The sequence below is a fragment of the Lactuca serriola genome, chromosome 5, assembly GCF_051521515.1.
Source record: "Lactuca serriola cultivar US96UC23 chromosome 5, Lser_US96UC23_V15, whole genome shotgun sequence".
In the NCBI taxonomy this organism is placed as follows: Eukaryota; Viridiplantae; Streptophyta; class Magnoliopsida; order Asterales; family Asteraceae; genus Lactuca; species Lactuca serriola.
This window is the reverse complement of record NC_136412.1, coordinates 166,990,499-167,006,369: the sequence shown is the minus strand read 5'-3', so window position 1 is coordinate 167,006,369 and position 15,871 is coordinate 166,990,499. Positions and strand designations below refer to the sequence as shown.

The window sequence follows — 15,871 nt, the reverse complement described above, 5'->3', positions numbered from 1 at the left end:
CCTAACCCCTAATTAATTAATCCAACAGTGGGATTAATTCTGTAAAGATAGAGAGGAAGAAGATGAATACGAAAGTAAATACGCCAGAGCAGTCAACCATGTTATGTAATTGCTTCACCGTTGGGCCGCATCGTGAGTTGCAGCAGGGCGTTGTCAACGTGAAGAGTCGCAGACCCCCGATCGCCGGTTCTATGAAAGATTTTGTGAGGGACAAGAAGTGGTGATAGAAACTAGGGTTTTTGTGGGAGACAGAAAAGCAAAATAAGAAGCGAGCCTGATTCTTTGGTCACCGATTTTATTATATGGAGCACGAAGAAGATAACGGCAGGGGAGAAGAAGATAGATTCGACGAAGGTAAAAAATATGGAGCAAGGAAGAAGGAACGTGAATGACCAGTGGTTGTGTCTAGGGTTAGAGAGAGCGAGAGAGAGGGGGAGAGAGAATGGCTCTGTGCGAGAGATAAGGCGACCCATAGGATCAGAGTGAGAAGCGGGGTATTCAAAATTTTAGAATTTTAGATCCCTCTTTAAAAACGCGCGTTTAGTTAAAAAAATATAAAGCGACATTTGTAGACGACACACACTTAAAATAAATGCCCTCCGTGTTTTTAATTTTTTTATTTGACATAATTGTAGGGCACGCACAAATGCGTATCCTCTATCCTTCAAATTTTGGAAAACTGACATCGATTTTTACGGCACGCACAAATGCGTATCCTCTATTAGCGCGTGTCATTGATTGTGCGTCGTAAAAGGCTGTTTTTCTAGTAGTGGTACTGGTATTGGTGGTGGGAGTGAGGTGCTTAGTCAGAGTTACGTGGACACGAGTTCCCTCCTCGTTCCTCCACTTTGAAAATTTCCCTTTAAAGAGTTCGACTTTATCACCACCTTTGTGTGTAGGGTTGGTCCCGATGCCAAGGACTTGTGAAATGGTTCGTGCTGGCGCTGAAGGGGTGGGGGTTTCCACTTGCTACTGTTGCGCGGAAAGTCTGTGGAGTCGTTGGCGCTCCTTTCGAGCTTGACGTTTTCGTTTCCTTCTCTTTGTTTTACAACTTTGCATGTCCGTGACTATCGCCATTCGTTGGCTTCCTAGGTATGGTCTTGTAGGTGTTGGGATGGAAGGGTTGGTAGGGGTATTGACTGTCTCAGCTCGTTGCCCTATGAAAGGTCCTTGAGCCGAGGTACTTCCTTCCTCATTCTTAAACTTTCTATTTGTTGGAGTTGGTTGAGGTTCTTGGGTGGCTGGGTATGCAGGTGTTGGTTGCTGCTGTCCATTATTAGGATCGGAATTCCTGATAGGGCTCTTGCTAACATTGGCATTGTTAGCATTCAGTTGAGCCATGACAGTTGCTACGGCTTCCGAGACTGCAGCTCGGAACGTTGCTTCATCGAGTAGGAGAGTCGGTTTCTTGCCAGCTGATGGGTTATGCTTCTTCGGAGGCATGGTTTTTCCTACACGGAAAGGAACACAAGCTGATGAGAGACGATGGTTAACCCTGGACGTATCTGTCCTTACTATAATAGGCATAAATTTTTCCCGTGCCTCGGATATTGGTTGTCTGAGTGTCGACCTATATCCCTATGATGTAGTCCGGGTATTCAAGGTAGGAGTATGAGTATCGGAAAAAGCCATAAGATGGGAGTCGTTCCTACTAAGTTACCTTTATACTGGGAAAGGTTCACTCTCCGGCTTTGAAAGATTTGAGAACAGTTCGGAACGAAGACCGCGGAAAGAAAGGCTCATGAAGACTTATGGCTAAACACTCTCAATAGAGGTGTTGGGGTCCGCTCTAATCGTATTACTTGCGACGAAAAAGGCGATTTACCTAACACATAGCGTGAGTAGTGTAATCACTAACTCACTAAATTGTATTATTTTATGGGTGTATTAGCGTGACAAACACGAGGAAAAGACACTTCTCGGGTTCCAAGTACTGGCTCCCTCTGTCTACCTCGTATCTTTGACTGGGACCGGCGTTGGTTTTCATCGGATAGTTACCTAGGGCTCTCTTCTCATATAGACATATTGAATTTCTACTCCATCTTACTTCCGATTCTGACTCTGGGTGTCATCACTTCACGATGGATGACTGGGAATCTCAGAAGTTTAGGCGAATTTCCCACCGGTGTCCCTAAAAGGTATAGGCACTTGGTGGTTTCAATAGTCTCGACCTAGTTCATTTATTTCCGACCTGGAAATCTTCTCAATGTACCTCTTCTGGGTCTGAACCAACTCTTTTGTCGAATACTAAAAGTGGATAGGGTTTTCTACAGGGTTCGTGCGAGAATGGAAATGTTTAAAGAATCCTAAGAGATTATTAACATTTCACTGGGTGATCCATATCGAGTCCTGCTACAATTACATAGGGTACACAAATCATATATAGCTTAGATCCGATAGGCCTTCGAATATGTGATACTACTCTATATCGACATCCCAACAAGGAAAAGGAAGTAGAGCGAAACCACACATTCTTAATCTATGGGATCCTTATTATATATAACCTCGGGAGTATACCCTCTGTAATTGTAGGTATATCAATAAGGATCTTTTTAGTTCTTCACACAAGGTTATCTATGGATCCTAAAATACCCCTATGGTATTTTAATTTCTTGTTTGTTTCTTAACTTCTGAATACGATTCTGGGATTAATGCGAGTCTTTTAGTATTCCGAAATACTCCCATAGTATTTTAAACTTTATGTTTGGCTCTAGCATTCCTAGTTGGTACATTTCAGACCTGTTGCAACACCACCATCACTCCCAAGCACACGTTCATCGCATCTCGAATGAATGTAGCCGATCAGGTTACATTTATTCCAGCTTACGATTACATAACTACCCAGGTTTGACGGTAATGCTCAACATCCGAAGACTTTTATTCTTGTTCTTCTTGTGATACTTTGTTCGAGTGTTTTGATTCTGGATGTTCTTATACTTTGGTAAAATTTGGTTATATTTTAAAGTATAATTCTTGGTCAGAGTGTTTTATCCCTATGTATTTATAGGCTGTATATCTTTTATGAATTGATATACTTAGCTCACTATAAACAATGCTCTGATACCAATCTATCACACCCCAAAACCGGAACGGCGGAAACGTTCTAGGGTGGATGACGTCATGTCAAGTATCACAACATATGCAGTATACTAATTAAAGTACAACAAGCATTGCATTAATAGTAATCATTTTACATAGGTTACATTTCATAGCGACATCAAGTAATACAAGTAATAATATAGATGCAGCTCGGTACTAGACTGTTTTCACAAAAGCTCCCGGGATGTACCTGTCTATCGCTGACCTGAGAATACAAGTTATTTTGAAAGCGAGTATCAGCATTTTTATAAATGCTGGTGAGTTCATAAGTATTTAGTGTCATTTGTGTAAGTAATCATTTTATTTAAAATAACTTTATGAAAAGTAGTAGTTTAGAATCTACGATGTATTAGTGTCCTTTCCAGAAAATCCTGTATTTTCTAAATAAAAGCAGTCTTCTACCAAGACTCGAAAGAGTTATGTTTTAAAGAGTAATTTTCCCTGAAATACTATCATTACCAAAATACGGTATTTGATTTTAAATAAAGTAGGAGGATATCACAAGTAAAAATACTAAGGGAAAATAACATATGCCTCAGCAGAAAATACTGCTGACTAAGGCAAAAGAAATCATAGACTCCAGGAGAGTATCGAATGAAAGATACGCCTGGCTCAGTCTAAAAAAAGGAAACACAGACCCCAGACGGTATCAAATGTACGATACGGCTAGCAAGGTCTAAAACAAAGAAACACGAACCCCATACAGTATCAAATGAAAGATAGAGCTAGCAAGGTCTAAAACAAAGAAACACAGACCCCAGACAGTATCAAATGAAAGATACAGCTAGCAAGGTCTAAAACAAAGAAACACAGACCCCAGACAGTATCAAATGAAAGATACAGCTAGCAAGGTCTAAAACAAAGGAAAATTCCTAAGTGGGTTGTTTCAAGAATACAGTGTTAAATTATCTTTACCTTAAGTCCATGAATTATAAGGTAAACATGGAGATACTCGTAACCATACTGATTGACACTAGAGTACTTGACGCCCTGCAAACATCGGAATAAATATGACATTTGTCACCCCTTGGCTTGGTAGGTCGTGGACTGTAGCTAGCAGTCAGGGTGTGGGAGTGTCAGTCCCGTATAGATCTATACACATAATGCCCGCTCTCCCTACAGGAGACTCTGGTTACCAACTCGACAACGGGGAGATCTGTGTCTTGAAGATGCATCTCGTATTCTGAATTCTGTTAGAGGCGCTGGAGAAATGATATAGACTCGCGTATGAACTGACCCCTGTGGAATTCTCGTACTAGAAAGAGTAAATAGAGGCTCCTAACTATTCTTATAATAGTTACTAGTGTCTCTGATCTATGAACGATGAATGGAAGGATGACCTTGCTACCCAAGGGGAATGAACCAGCCGATGTAAACCTTTATGTCTAACATGTATACATGATATATAATTAATGTTTAAACGACCTTCGGACGGATATCCGATACCCACCAGACCACATCCCAACGAGGAAAAGGAAATAGGGCGAACTAGCCTTCCTAAGTCCTTTAAACATTATTTATATAACTATACAAGTACAGGCATGCATTTAATGAAGTAGAAGCATAGAAGCATAGAAGAAAACTTTGGAAAACCTTTACACTTAAGAAAATTGTGACTTGATATCCTTTTGTAAAATAAGTTTGAAGACCTTTGGAAATCCTTTGAAAACCTTTCATAAACAAGTTTTGAATATAATTTTGATAAAACAATATAAGTAAAGAAAACCTTTGTTTAAAATACTGCTGTAACTGGTTTTGAAGTGAAACATGCAGTGCGAGAGACAATTTGAGAAAAGATTTAAACAAGTAAAGATGTTTTGGAAAACCACCTATAGTATTATACTTGGTAAAACAGCTGAAAGTGTGATAAATCCTTTTGCATGCGGTTTATCAATCACATATGATTGATATGATAACTAGCATGTTTTAACTTGTATTCCTCCCCCCTATAAAAGCATGTAAAAACATTTAAAAGGTTAATTCAGGGGTATGAACTCACTTGTTGTAAGTGGATCGGGCGGAGGTGCCGGTTGGGTGCTCGGTGTCAAGTGAAGACTTGAACACACTTAGTGACCTATTAACATATGATGACATATGGTTACATACAATTAGTAATTATAATACTAATTAAACACGTAAACGCATCCTAATGTGCGGAAAACACTTGGTCAAGTGCTAGGGGGCTATTGGGTTGCAAATAGGGGAGTGTATAGCCTAGATAGGGAGTTTACTCATCAAGAGTAAACTCTTTATAGAGTTTACGGACCTAATACCATATCCCCATGAGTTTACGGTCGTAAACTCATGGGTGGTGTGTTCTTGGATGCTTCAAGGTCTTATCTCACTCATAGAATCATGCCAGAGTCGAATCAAGGGCTAAGGAAGTGATTGGGGCTCAAAATGGACACAATAGCGAGTTTACGGTTCATTGACCACTCCTTGAGGATTTTACGGTCGTAAACTCATGTTTGTCCATTTCTTTTGTTGTTTGGTGGTTCTAACTCATGCACACAAGGTTCTAGTCACTTATATGAGCATAGGAAGGTGTTAAAGGCACTTAAACACATTGAAAAGGTGTTTACGGTCTATGAAGGTGTTCTTGGGGAGTTTAATACCTTAAACACATGAGTTTATGGCAGTAAACTCATGTTAGTCCATGAATCTTGTGCTTTGGTGCATCAAATGAAGGATTACAAGGCTCTAGGCACTCATGGAAGCTTTTGGAGGTGTTTGGGGGGTAGTTTAACACCCATAAAAATTGTTTATGGTCCTTGAAGATGGGTTTACGGTCTAAGGATGTTCTTAGACCGTAAAATCATGTTTACTCCCCATTTTCTAAGATTTGGGTGTTCTAAGTCCTTTCATGTAAGCCTCTAAGTCATTGCTAATCATTAGAAGTGGTTTGGAAGGGTTTTTGGGCACCAAAACCCTCTTTCAAGGTGTTTACGGTTTTGGGATGCTCCCAAGACAGTAAAATCTTGTTCTTGGGGTTTTTGGATGCTTAAGCCACGAATTTGCAAGCTAAAAGAGCTAAACAACAAGCTAAGAAGGTTAACTTATCGATTTGAAGCTTGAAGGGGCGATTTTTGACCAAAACCCGATTTGTAGAGAGATAAAGTGTCTAAGATGGGGAAAAGGGTGGGATGAAACCCACTCAACCCTTATAAAGGGTGGAGTTTATGGCCTGGTTGGGGGTTCACCCGACACCAACCGCAAACGGGGTTTTTCACGACTACCGTTAAACACGGCAAATTTTAAAATTTATACCTCCTTAATTTTGGTTCGGTTAACGAATATTATTTAAAATATTCCAATGGGTTTAAATCCGGTCAAAAATATTTTTGGGATATATTTGGCTAATTTTTGACGTACTTAATTTCGACGTTAAAACTAATGGAAATTTTTGGGTTGTCACAATATGTATGTCTAGGTGCATTGAAGTTTGGATTCAAAGTTGGGTTAAAAGATTTCTTGGGAGTTGATGGTACATTCTTGAAAGGCCGATATCCTAGGCAGGTACTAACTGATGTGGGTCTAGACTCAAATAATGGAATATACCCTGTAGCATATGCAGTGGTAGAGGCTGAGACAACTAGTTCTTGGACCTGGTTCATGGAACTGTTAGGAGAAGACTTGGAATTGGGAGCAAATTCAAATTTTACTTTCATTTCTGATAGACAAAAGGTATGTTTTACCTAATTATTTCTCATGATAGTGTACCTTATTTTCTATTTTTGTAAATGAAACTGACTGTATTTGCATTTTTAAGGGGATAATACCAACAGTTGCAAAGGTATTCCTCAATGCAGAACATAGATTTTTTTGAGGCATATTCAAGAGAATTTGAAGAAACAATGGAAAGGAAAAGAGTTGAGTGGCTTGGTTTGGGAATGTGGCAGAGCAACAACATTAAATCACTTTAAATATGCAATGGACGAGTTGAAGAAAATGAATGACGAAGCTCATGTTTGGTTGTGTAAGATTCCTGCAGAGACATGGTCTAAATCTCACTTCAATGGTATGTCATTTAGAAGTTGTTGAGTTTTATGTTTTAATATAAATTTTGTAATTTCTCTTTTTGAATATGTTTTTCACAGGTAGGGCATACACTGATTGTTTGTTGAATAATCTTTGTGAGGTATTCAATGCTAAGATAGAGGAAGGTAGGGATAAACCAATCATCACCTTCTTAGAGTATATTAGAGAGTATCTCATGAAGATATTGTGTGTTGTGCAAAAGGAAATAGATAAGTGTCAGGGGGAACTAAGTACTACTGCAACTATAATTTTAGAGGAGATTAAGACTCAAGCAGAAAAGTATGTAGCTAAGTATAATGGGGCAGGAAAGTACCAAGTTGCAAGCACATGGCAGGATCAGTATGTGGTGAACCTAAATGAAAGAAGTTGCACTTGTAGGTTCTGGGAGATTACATGTTTTCCATGTAGGCATGTTGTTTCTGCTATATGGAACAAAATTGAAAATGGAGAAGATGCCCCTGATGTTGAGGATTGGGTCCATCCTTGCTATAAGTTATCAACATGGAGAGCCATGTATCTGAACAAAATTGATCTAATAAATGGTCGTTCAATGTGGCCAAAAAGTGATTGTCCATTCACTTTAACTCCACCAAAAAATCACACACAGGTTGTTATGTCAACTTGGCTAGATATGTACATTTAATGCCAGCATGTATGTTAATGTTTTAAATATAATAAATGCATATGTGTAGGTTGGGAGGCCAAAAAAGAAGAGAAGAAGAGGTGTTGATGAGCCCAACAGCCAAACCACTAAATTGACCAGGAAATTTCTTGCAGTCACTTGTTCAAAGTGTCATAACAAGGGGTACAATTCTAGAACATGTAAAGGGCAGGGAGGCATTGGTGAAGTTGGATCAAAGGGGAAGACACAGGGAAAAGGGAAGACACATGCAAGGGGGAAGACACAAGGAAAGGGAAAGGGTAATTTAGGCAATTCTGTTAAGTAGTTAGTTGGATGTTTGGGTAGTTAGGTCTTTTGAAACTTAAATTATGGTTTGGTTGTTTAAATTATGGTAATTAGGTCTTTTGTAATGTTTGTATGGGTCAAGATCTTCCATCAGTAAGTATGTTGAAAGTAAGTCTCATGTTTGTATGGGTTAAACACAGACTTGTAATGATTTTATCAACATTTTGCTTATGAATTACCCTCTCTAAACCTTTCTGAAAAAGATGCATGTATAACAATGTAGATTTGAAATACCATTCCTAACCATTTGCAAGATGCAGTTATAACAATGTATCATACGAATATACACATCAAAACCATGATTTATAACAAAATACATAATCATCATTTCCATTAACTTAATGTGTTACACTTCATACAACAAATTGAAACCAAAAATACCCATTCCATCACAATCCAAAACCCCCTGAACTAGTTAGATGCGTACAAAAGAAACCAAAAAACCCCCCATCCAAATCCTTACTGGTTAAAATAAAACTAAAAAAAACATCCATGAACAGAACAACATCAGTCGGTAGTTCCGTAGTTTTGCACTTGCAATCGCAACCCTCTCTTCCAATCAATTCATTGATCTTATAAAACCTGGAATCACCACCAATGCCCTTGCACGTATCGGAGGGTCAACCCACCTTACGAACCCACATCTTGAACAATTCAAAAATTGCCTTCCTGGGTTACAATCGGTCCATGAGGTCAACTTCGTTGTTTCCATTCCACATCTACAAATCCCCATATTTGACACTCGCAGAATTCGTTTTGCAATTGGATGCACAGTAGAGTAAGAGTAGAAGAGGGTGGGCGTGAGAAGGGTTTTCAAAATATAGACATGCATTTGGTTATAAAGAAGAGGGCACAGGTGAAAAGACCAATTTTCCCTTATATTATTTTAATGAAATAAGGGTTAACGGGGGGGTTCTAACGGTGTGAGGGATAATGACCATCTGTCAAAAGTTTTGAAAGCACAGGGACCATTTATGAGATTTTTAAACCATGGGGACTAAACTTTAGAATCTGGGAAAACACAGGGACCATTTATGATGTTTTTTCTATTTATAATCAAAATTCACACAAAAAGCCTAAAAATTGTATATTAAGTGTGAAGACTAAGTATAAAAAAATTCATCGACTCGACTTAAAATCAAGCATTTTAAATAGCAGCAAAATCTAATAAACTATCATAACTTCATTCATTGATGTTAATTATAAAATTAAGATATTGACATAGAAACCTTTTATTTTTGTCAAGAAATAATGGTTTTGCCTTAAAAAAATTAGGTTTATAAATGTCTTCTTTCTATTATAATAAAAGAATAGTTTTATTCTCATTTTGTCATGTGTCATCCTATTAGACATCTTAATTAATGCATATTTTATTCTATTTTCACATATGTCGACTTATTAGGTCTTCTTTTTAGGATTTTAAATACACCCGATTTTAAAGTAAAAAAAACCATTTTAAAGGTAAAAAAAAAACCACTTTGACTTTAAGTAATCCAATTTGATGGGATTTTAGATAATGATTACTTATTAATTTGACATATTTAATTTTGTTTATATAATGGAGACAGTGAAATAATGGTGTTGTTATAACAATTTATTGAAACTTTCATTTATAAGCCTCTAACAGATACTTAACATAAAATACCTCAATTTTATTTTCTATACCTTTGTATAATTACATAATCAATTTTATTTTGTATAATTACATAATCACATTTTATTATAGGGATTTTCATATAATTTTTCAATTTTAAACTTTAATATTAATGATATCAATCGGGCTGCAAAACGTATCTAACGAACGTGAATAAATATTCATTCATATTTGTTCATTTAACCTTAAATTGTAAATAAATATCATGAACAATAAAAAACATAATATGATATTTTTCACAACTATAATAAATAAAATTATAATTTTTATTTACCACCGTTTTGTCAAGCACTGTCATATTCTAATTTTATTAATTATTAGCGACATCAACTACAAGAATATTACAGTTATTACGTGTTGTATTCGGTGGAATCTATATGCATTAAGTCAAGCATTATATAATATTTCTCATCCAAGAAAACGTTCTGATCTGTTGTGATGCCAAAGTGGCAAAACTGTAGCCATTAGATGTGATTCTTGTAAATCAACTTTTACGTAATTGACATTATGAATGAAGATGAGAAGAATAGATCTATGATGTGAGATTTCTTGCAGACCAAGCCAAAGCAAAAAACTGTAGGAATCATGTATTCGGCATAATCAACCAATAATCATTTTGTACAGAACCCAATCCAGTGAAACTCAACGAGTGATGTATGTTGTTTATATAATCCTGAAAAATCATTGCATATCGTCCCCAGTTTTCTAATAACTCATTGTATAATTTTGAGCGGGTTTTACACCAATAATTTTGACTATAGTTGTAGGAGAAAACTATTTCTCGAAATCCACAATTTCCATCTCCCTCCACATCTTCAATGTTTGTAACATATGGATGAAATTCATTTGGAATTTCACTTACAGGTGAATTTGAATAAAATGTTGAAGGTTGTTGAAACGAAAATGTATTGTGCCTCTCTAGTTCCTAGTTTAAATCAAACTAATTAGACCCATTATAATCTGACATAGACATAGCAAAACTATTTCTACGAGGATATTGAGTTTGTGGATCTTGAGTAGGCGGAACTGGAGGTCTTGTTTGTGAGCTCAACTGCGGACGTCCATTTGGTGCTTTGTTTTTGTGAGAAGTAGGTTCCCGAAGCAAAATTGTTAATAGTGAAAATATATCTTTTAACTTCTGCATCCAATTTAACTTACTAGATCTTTATTGTTTTTCAAATTGTGTATTAGACGTTTGGCCTTCATGTAACACCCTGTTTCGGATCGTTATGTGATTCATGGCTCGTGGATCGTAATCGGATGAAACAAGAGCATTGATTGGCTGCATAAGTTATCTCTCTCCTCTTAACGGTGTAATAACACCACGAACATACTACTAGGCATGCATGGGTACTGTCTACCTCTTCGGTATCTCTCAACCGGTATCCGGTGACTATTTCACCCCTACTACTACTACTAACACATATATCATAACATCCTAGCACATAACCATATCAGATAGTGGCAAACCAGACAATTATCACAAAGACAATCATCTCAAACATAATCAACTACTGGTTGGGCCGAAATTGGTGCCTTAGACCCACCTCAACTAGAAGGTAACTCACCTCTCTCGGTTAAAATGAGCTGCAAATGGTCAACTTCGAGTTTTCCATCTCAACTCATCGAGTAGAGAATTCCCTACACGCAAGTTGAGGTCATGTCGCACCCCCTGTCACACTCCAAAACCAAGAACGGTGGAAACGTTCTGGGGCGGAGGACGTCATGTAAAGTATCACAACACAGTATAACAGTAAATAAGCAAACAACATCATCCATTGCATAAAATATATAATTTTAATACAAGTGTGTTCTGTACAGTTATAGACACCAAAAAGTAAATCAAAATAATAAGATGAGTCTTGGATGCGCTCCATCTTCTCAAAAGCTGGCCTCGGTACCTGTCTACTGACGACCTGAGAATACAAGTTATTTTGAAAGAGTTTATCAGCATTAAGCTGGTGAGTTCATAAGTATTTTAGTGTTGGTGTTTGTATCAAAACGTTTGAATCTCTCAGAAAAACCTATATTTTCTATTAAAAAGTAGCCTTCTACCAAGGCGTAACTGTTTTGTATGTTCGTTTATCGTAAAAGTGTGTAATTTTCCCAATTCTGACTATCATTAACAAAATATAGTTTGTACATTAATGTTTAAGTGAAATGATCACTAAATGTATGTAAAGGGTAAACTATTGTAGTACTGTGGTGTTGTATTATAGAAACTACTACTGTACTAACTACCTTAAACCGGATTTATATTAAGGTATCATGTGATTAATTGTACCATACTATCGACTAGGTAACAACGACAAATGTAGGTCGTAAAAAGGTATGACGTTTGGCACCCGCAGACCTGCAGGTCTGGCTGTAGCTAGCAGCAAGGTGTTGGATAGTCAATCCAGTATAGATCTATACGCAAACTCACGCTCTCCCTCCAAGAGACTCTGTCTACAACTCGGGCCATGACATTTAATGCATGCTCCGATACAATGGATCACAATTTTGTCAACGTATTCATGTATATGTAATGTATTTTTACTCGTTCTAGTATAGTTGTATATGTTCTCATAGTAATAAGTACTGACTCATGAATGAACTGACTCATTGATCTAGCAATAGTATAAGTATGATCCTGTGCTACCCCGATGGTAACTTACTAATGATGTAACTAGTACGCATGAATATGGAAGAACTTTTATGACTATATATGTACACATGATATATAATTAATATTGAAACGACCTTCGGACGGCTACCCGTTATCCCACCAGACCACATCTCAAGCGCGAAAAGTATATAGGGCGGACGACCTTTCTAAGCCTTTTAAACATTTCTTATATAACTATACATATACGGGCATGTAATTTATAATAAGTATAACAAAGTTTAAGTAAAAGTATTTGATAAGTAAAAGATTTGGTAAAGCAGTTTGAAGTAAAATAGTTTGATAAACAGTTTGAACAAAAATAAAATAATTGGTTTTGTAGTTATTAATCACATGTGATTGATGTAATAACTATAAGTATTCAACTTGTATCCCCCCATTAAAGCATTCAAAACACTTCAAAGTATTTCAAAGGTTAGTTAAGGGGTATGAACTCACTTGTGGTGAGTGGATTGGATTGAAGTGTCGGGTACGGTGATAGGTGACAAATGAAGACTTGTACACACGCACGAGCCTAGTTATCATATAATGAACATATATATAACTAATTAGCCAAATTATAACTAATAAAATAATTTGGGACACTCTAGAACATGAAAAAACTTTGTTTCAAGCGTTAAAGATCACAAGGATTGCATCCAAGTGTTGGTAGGGCAAAGCTAGGGTGTTTGGAGTCCAAGGGTAAACTCCCTTGGAGTTTACGGTTTTGATGGTCATAACCCAAGGAGTTTACGGCAGTAAACTCTAGAGTTTACGGTCATAAACTCTAGTCCTATTGACCATGTGTTGTTTTGTGGTTTAACAAGCCTTTTGAAGCATTTCTACTAGGTGGTTTGGCCTTTGAAAGGGACTAGGGCAACAAAAACACTCCTTAGAGGAGTTTACAGCCTCATGGTCATTTCCCTTTGGGTTTACTACCGTAAACCCTTATGGAAAAGGGTATTGCCATGTTTTCATGTCCTTAACACAACTAGGTAATTGTCTAAGTTAGTTTTTAGGCACAAGGAAGGAAAATGACACATTTAAACACACTTTAGGGTGCTTACGGTTTTGGGAGATCCCCAAACCGTAAACACCTATAAATTTTGGTCTTTGGTGTTTTTCAAGGCTTAAACACATCAATGGAAGGTTTAAACATGTCAAGGTAAGTCTTAAACATCAAACTAGGGCTAAACAAGGGACTTAGGCACACTTTGGTGCCATTTATGGTGTTTACAGCCCAAGAACATTCTTGGAACGTGAACACCTCTAACCTTGTGTTCTTGGCATAATTTCTTGATGTTTAAATGTAATACTAGCTTAATAACACTCAAGGATGGAAGTACTTACTATTAGGAGGCTTGATTTGAGCTAAAAGTCCAAGAACACTTAGTGTGTGTTCTTGGTGTTTTGGAAATCTAGACAAAATACATAAATGAATGGATGAATAGATGCACAAACACTAGATTAAGTGTTTTACTAACTTGAAATTGTTAGAAAACTTGCAACTTTGAAGATTTGGAATCAAATCTAGGATGATACTTGAAAGCCTTTTTGGAGTTTACTCTTTTGGGTATTTGGGGAGTAAACACAAGTGGCTAGACTTTGGGGAGTAAGCTCGTACATAGGTATGAGTTCACGATTTTTGGGTGGTTTTTCAACCCAAACATAAAAGTTTGGTCGGGAATTTCTAAGACGCGAGGCGTTTGCGGTTTTTAAAATTCAAAACCCGAGACGACACTTTCTTTCACCCGTTCGTTTAAAAATAATATTAAAATAATCAAACGAACTTTATATTTCTTAAAAATAAGAAATAATGAAATTGACTTATGATACAAAGTGGTTGACTTTTAGGGTTTGACCGAATGGAAATTTCGGGTTGTCACACCCCCAAACCAAGGATGGCGGAAAAGTCTGAGGGTGGAGGACTTCATGTATAGTATCATAACAACAATGGCAATAGTGATAAAAGTAAACACAACCAACATATATATAATTGAAAGAGTTACATCATTGTATAAATTACATGTTTCAAAATCAATTACAATATGTTGACAAAATATGAAGTGTTTGACGCCTTAACGTCCCATCCTCAAAATGCACTTGATTTCCTGTTTAGTGATTTCCTAAGAATACAAGTTGTTTGAAAAAGTGTCAATACAAAGGTTGGTGAGTTCATAAGAGTTTTGTTTGAGAAATAAACCGTGTCCTTGTAAAAGCGATCGAGTAAGTCTCCAGAAAATCCATTATTTTCTTTAATATGTATATGTAGTCTTAAAACCTAAAGACCGAAGTGTACAAGTGATTCGTCATACTTATAGTGATTCATGCAAGTTTAAATCAACATAAACTCGTTAATTTAGAAGTAAAACCCCCTTTTTAAAGTAGAAATTTTCCATGTAAACTTGAGAGATTATTAACTATTTATGTGAGCCGCTATAACCATACTATGACTAGAGGTAACCTGCACAACGTCTTTCAGACGCCCTGATCCTATGACTCTTGTCACCCGCAGACCTGCCGGTCCGGCTGTACCTAGCAGCGAGGTGTGGGATGTTAAACCCTTTTCCATAGAGGGAGTAACATAACCTTTTATGAATGAATTAGTGATATGAAATCCTTGAACTATTAATTTTATAGTTTATTAGGCCGTGTATGAAAACCCATTTGTTTCGGGAGTAAAGCCTTTGTCATGCGGTAAAAATCCCATAAACTATGATTATTGTAGTTTATTATATGTATTCGAAATAAATTATGAAACCTTATCATGAATGACAAATTTTCAGTTTACAATGATAAAATAACAAGGAAATGCATTCAATATTTAGAACTTATCGATATACACTTTGCTCCACATAATACAAAGTGTTATAAAAGTTATAAGCTGTTATTTAGTTTTTATCTTTCAGCACTGATTTAGAAAAGTCATAGAAAAATCATATGAAGTCAAAAACTAAATCCGTAAATTCTGAGAGTTCAAAAAATGTGTCTAGTTTGTTCATAAATTTTATTACGATTTTTGGATGCCTCTAACTTGTGTAAAAATGCTCTTATTCACAGACTGGTCCGGATTCGTAGCTACATTGATAGGCGGTTTTGTAAAAATCACCATAAATTGTAGAAAAATCGTATGGAGATGTGCAAGTAGTCATTTTAAAGCTAAGAACTCTGACTATTTGCACCTAAAACAGTTTTGAAAACTAAAATGTTTAAGTTGTCCAAAAGAGTCCGTGAATGGAGTCCGACTTTTCTGATGAAAGCTGTTGGAAGAGTTTATTTGTGTTCTTGTTGTTTTAACTTGTATTCCCCCCCCCTAAAATCTTAAGAAAACATGAAAATACAGGGGTATGAACTCACCTTGAGTGGTTTCAGTAGATGAGTGTTGGAGGTGAGAAGTGTTCAACTCAAGAATACTTGAAGATGCCTAGAGATTTTCGAGAATCTAACACCGAAGTGATGGAATTTGTGT

The 15,871-nt window shown here is 36.7% G+C and overlaps 1 protein-coding gene across 1 annotated transcript; it reads left to right on the top strand.

Moving 5' to 3' along the window:
• Nucleotides 1-302: 302 nt before the first annotated feature.
• LOC145049932 (uncharacterized) lies at nucleotides 303-8,084 on the top strand. The gene is made up of 6 exons (XM_078998267.1): nucleotides 303-354; nucleotides 6,530-6,783; nucleotides 6,869-6,892; nucleotides 6,949-7,117; nucleotides 7,197-7,744; nucleotides 7,830-8,084. Exons 1-6 carry the CDS (start codon nucleotides 303-305, stop codon nucleotides 8,082-8,084), a joined length of 1,302 nt encoding a protein of 433 aa, XP_078854393.1.
• The last annotated feature ends 7,787 nt before the right edge of the window (nucleotides 8,085-15,871 follow it).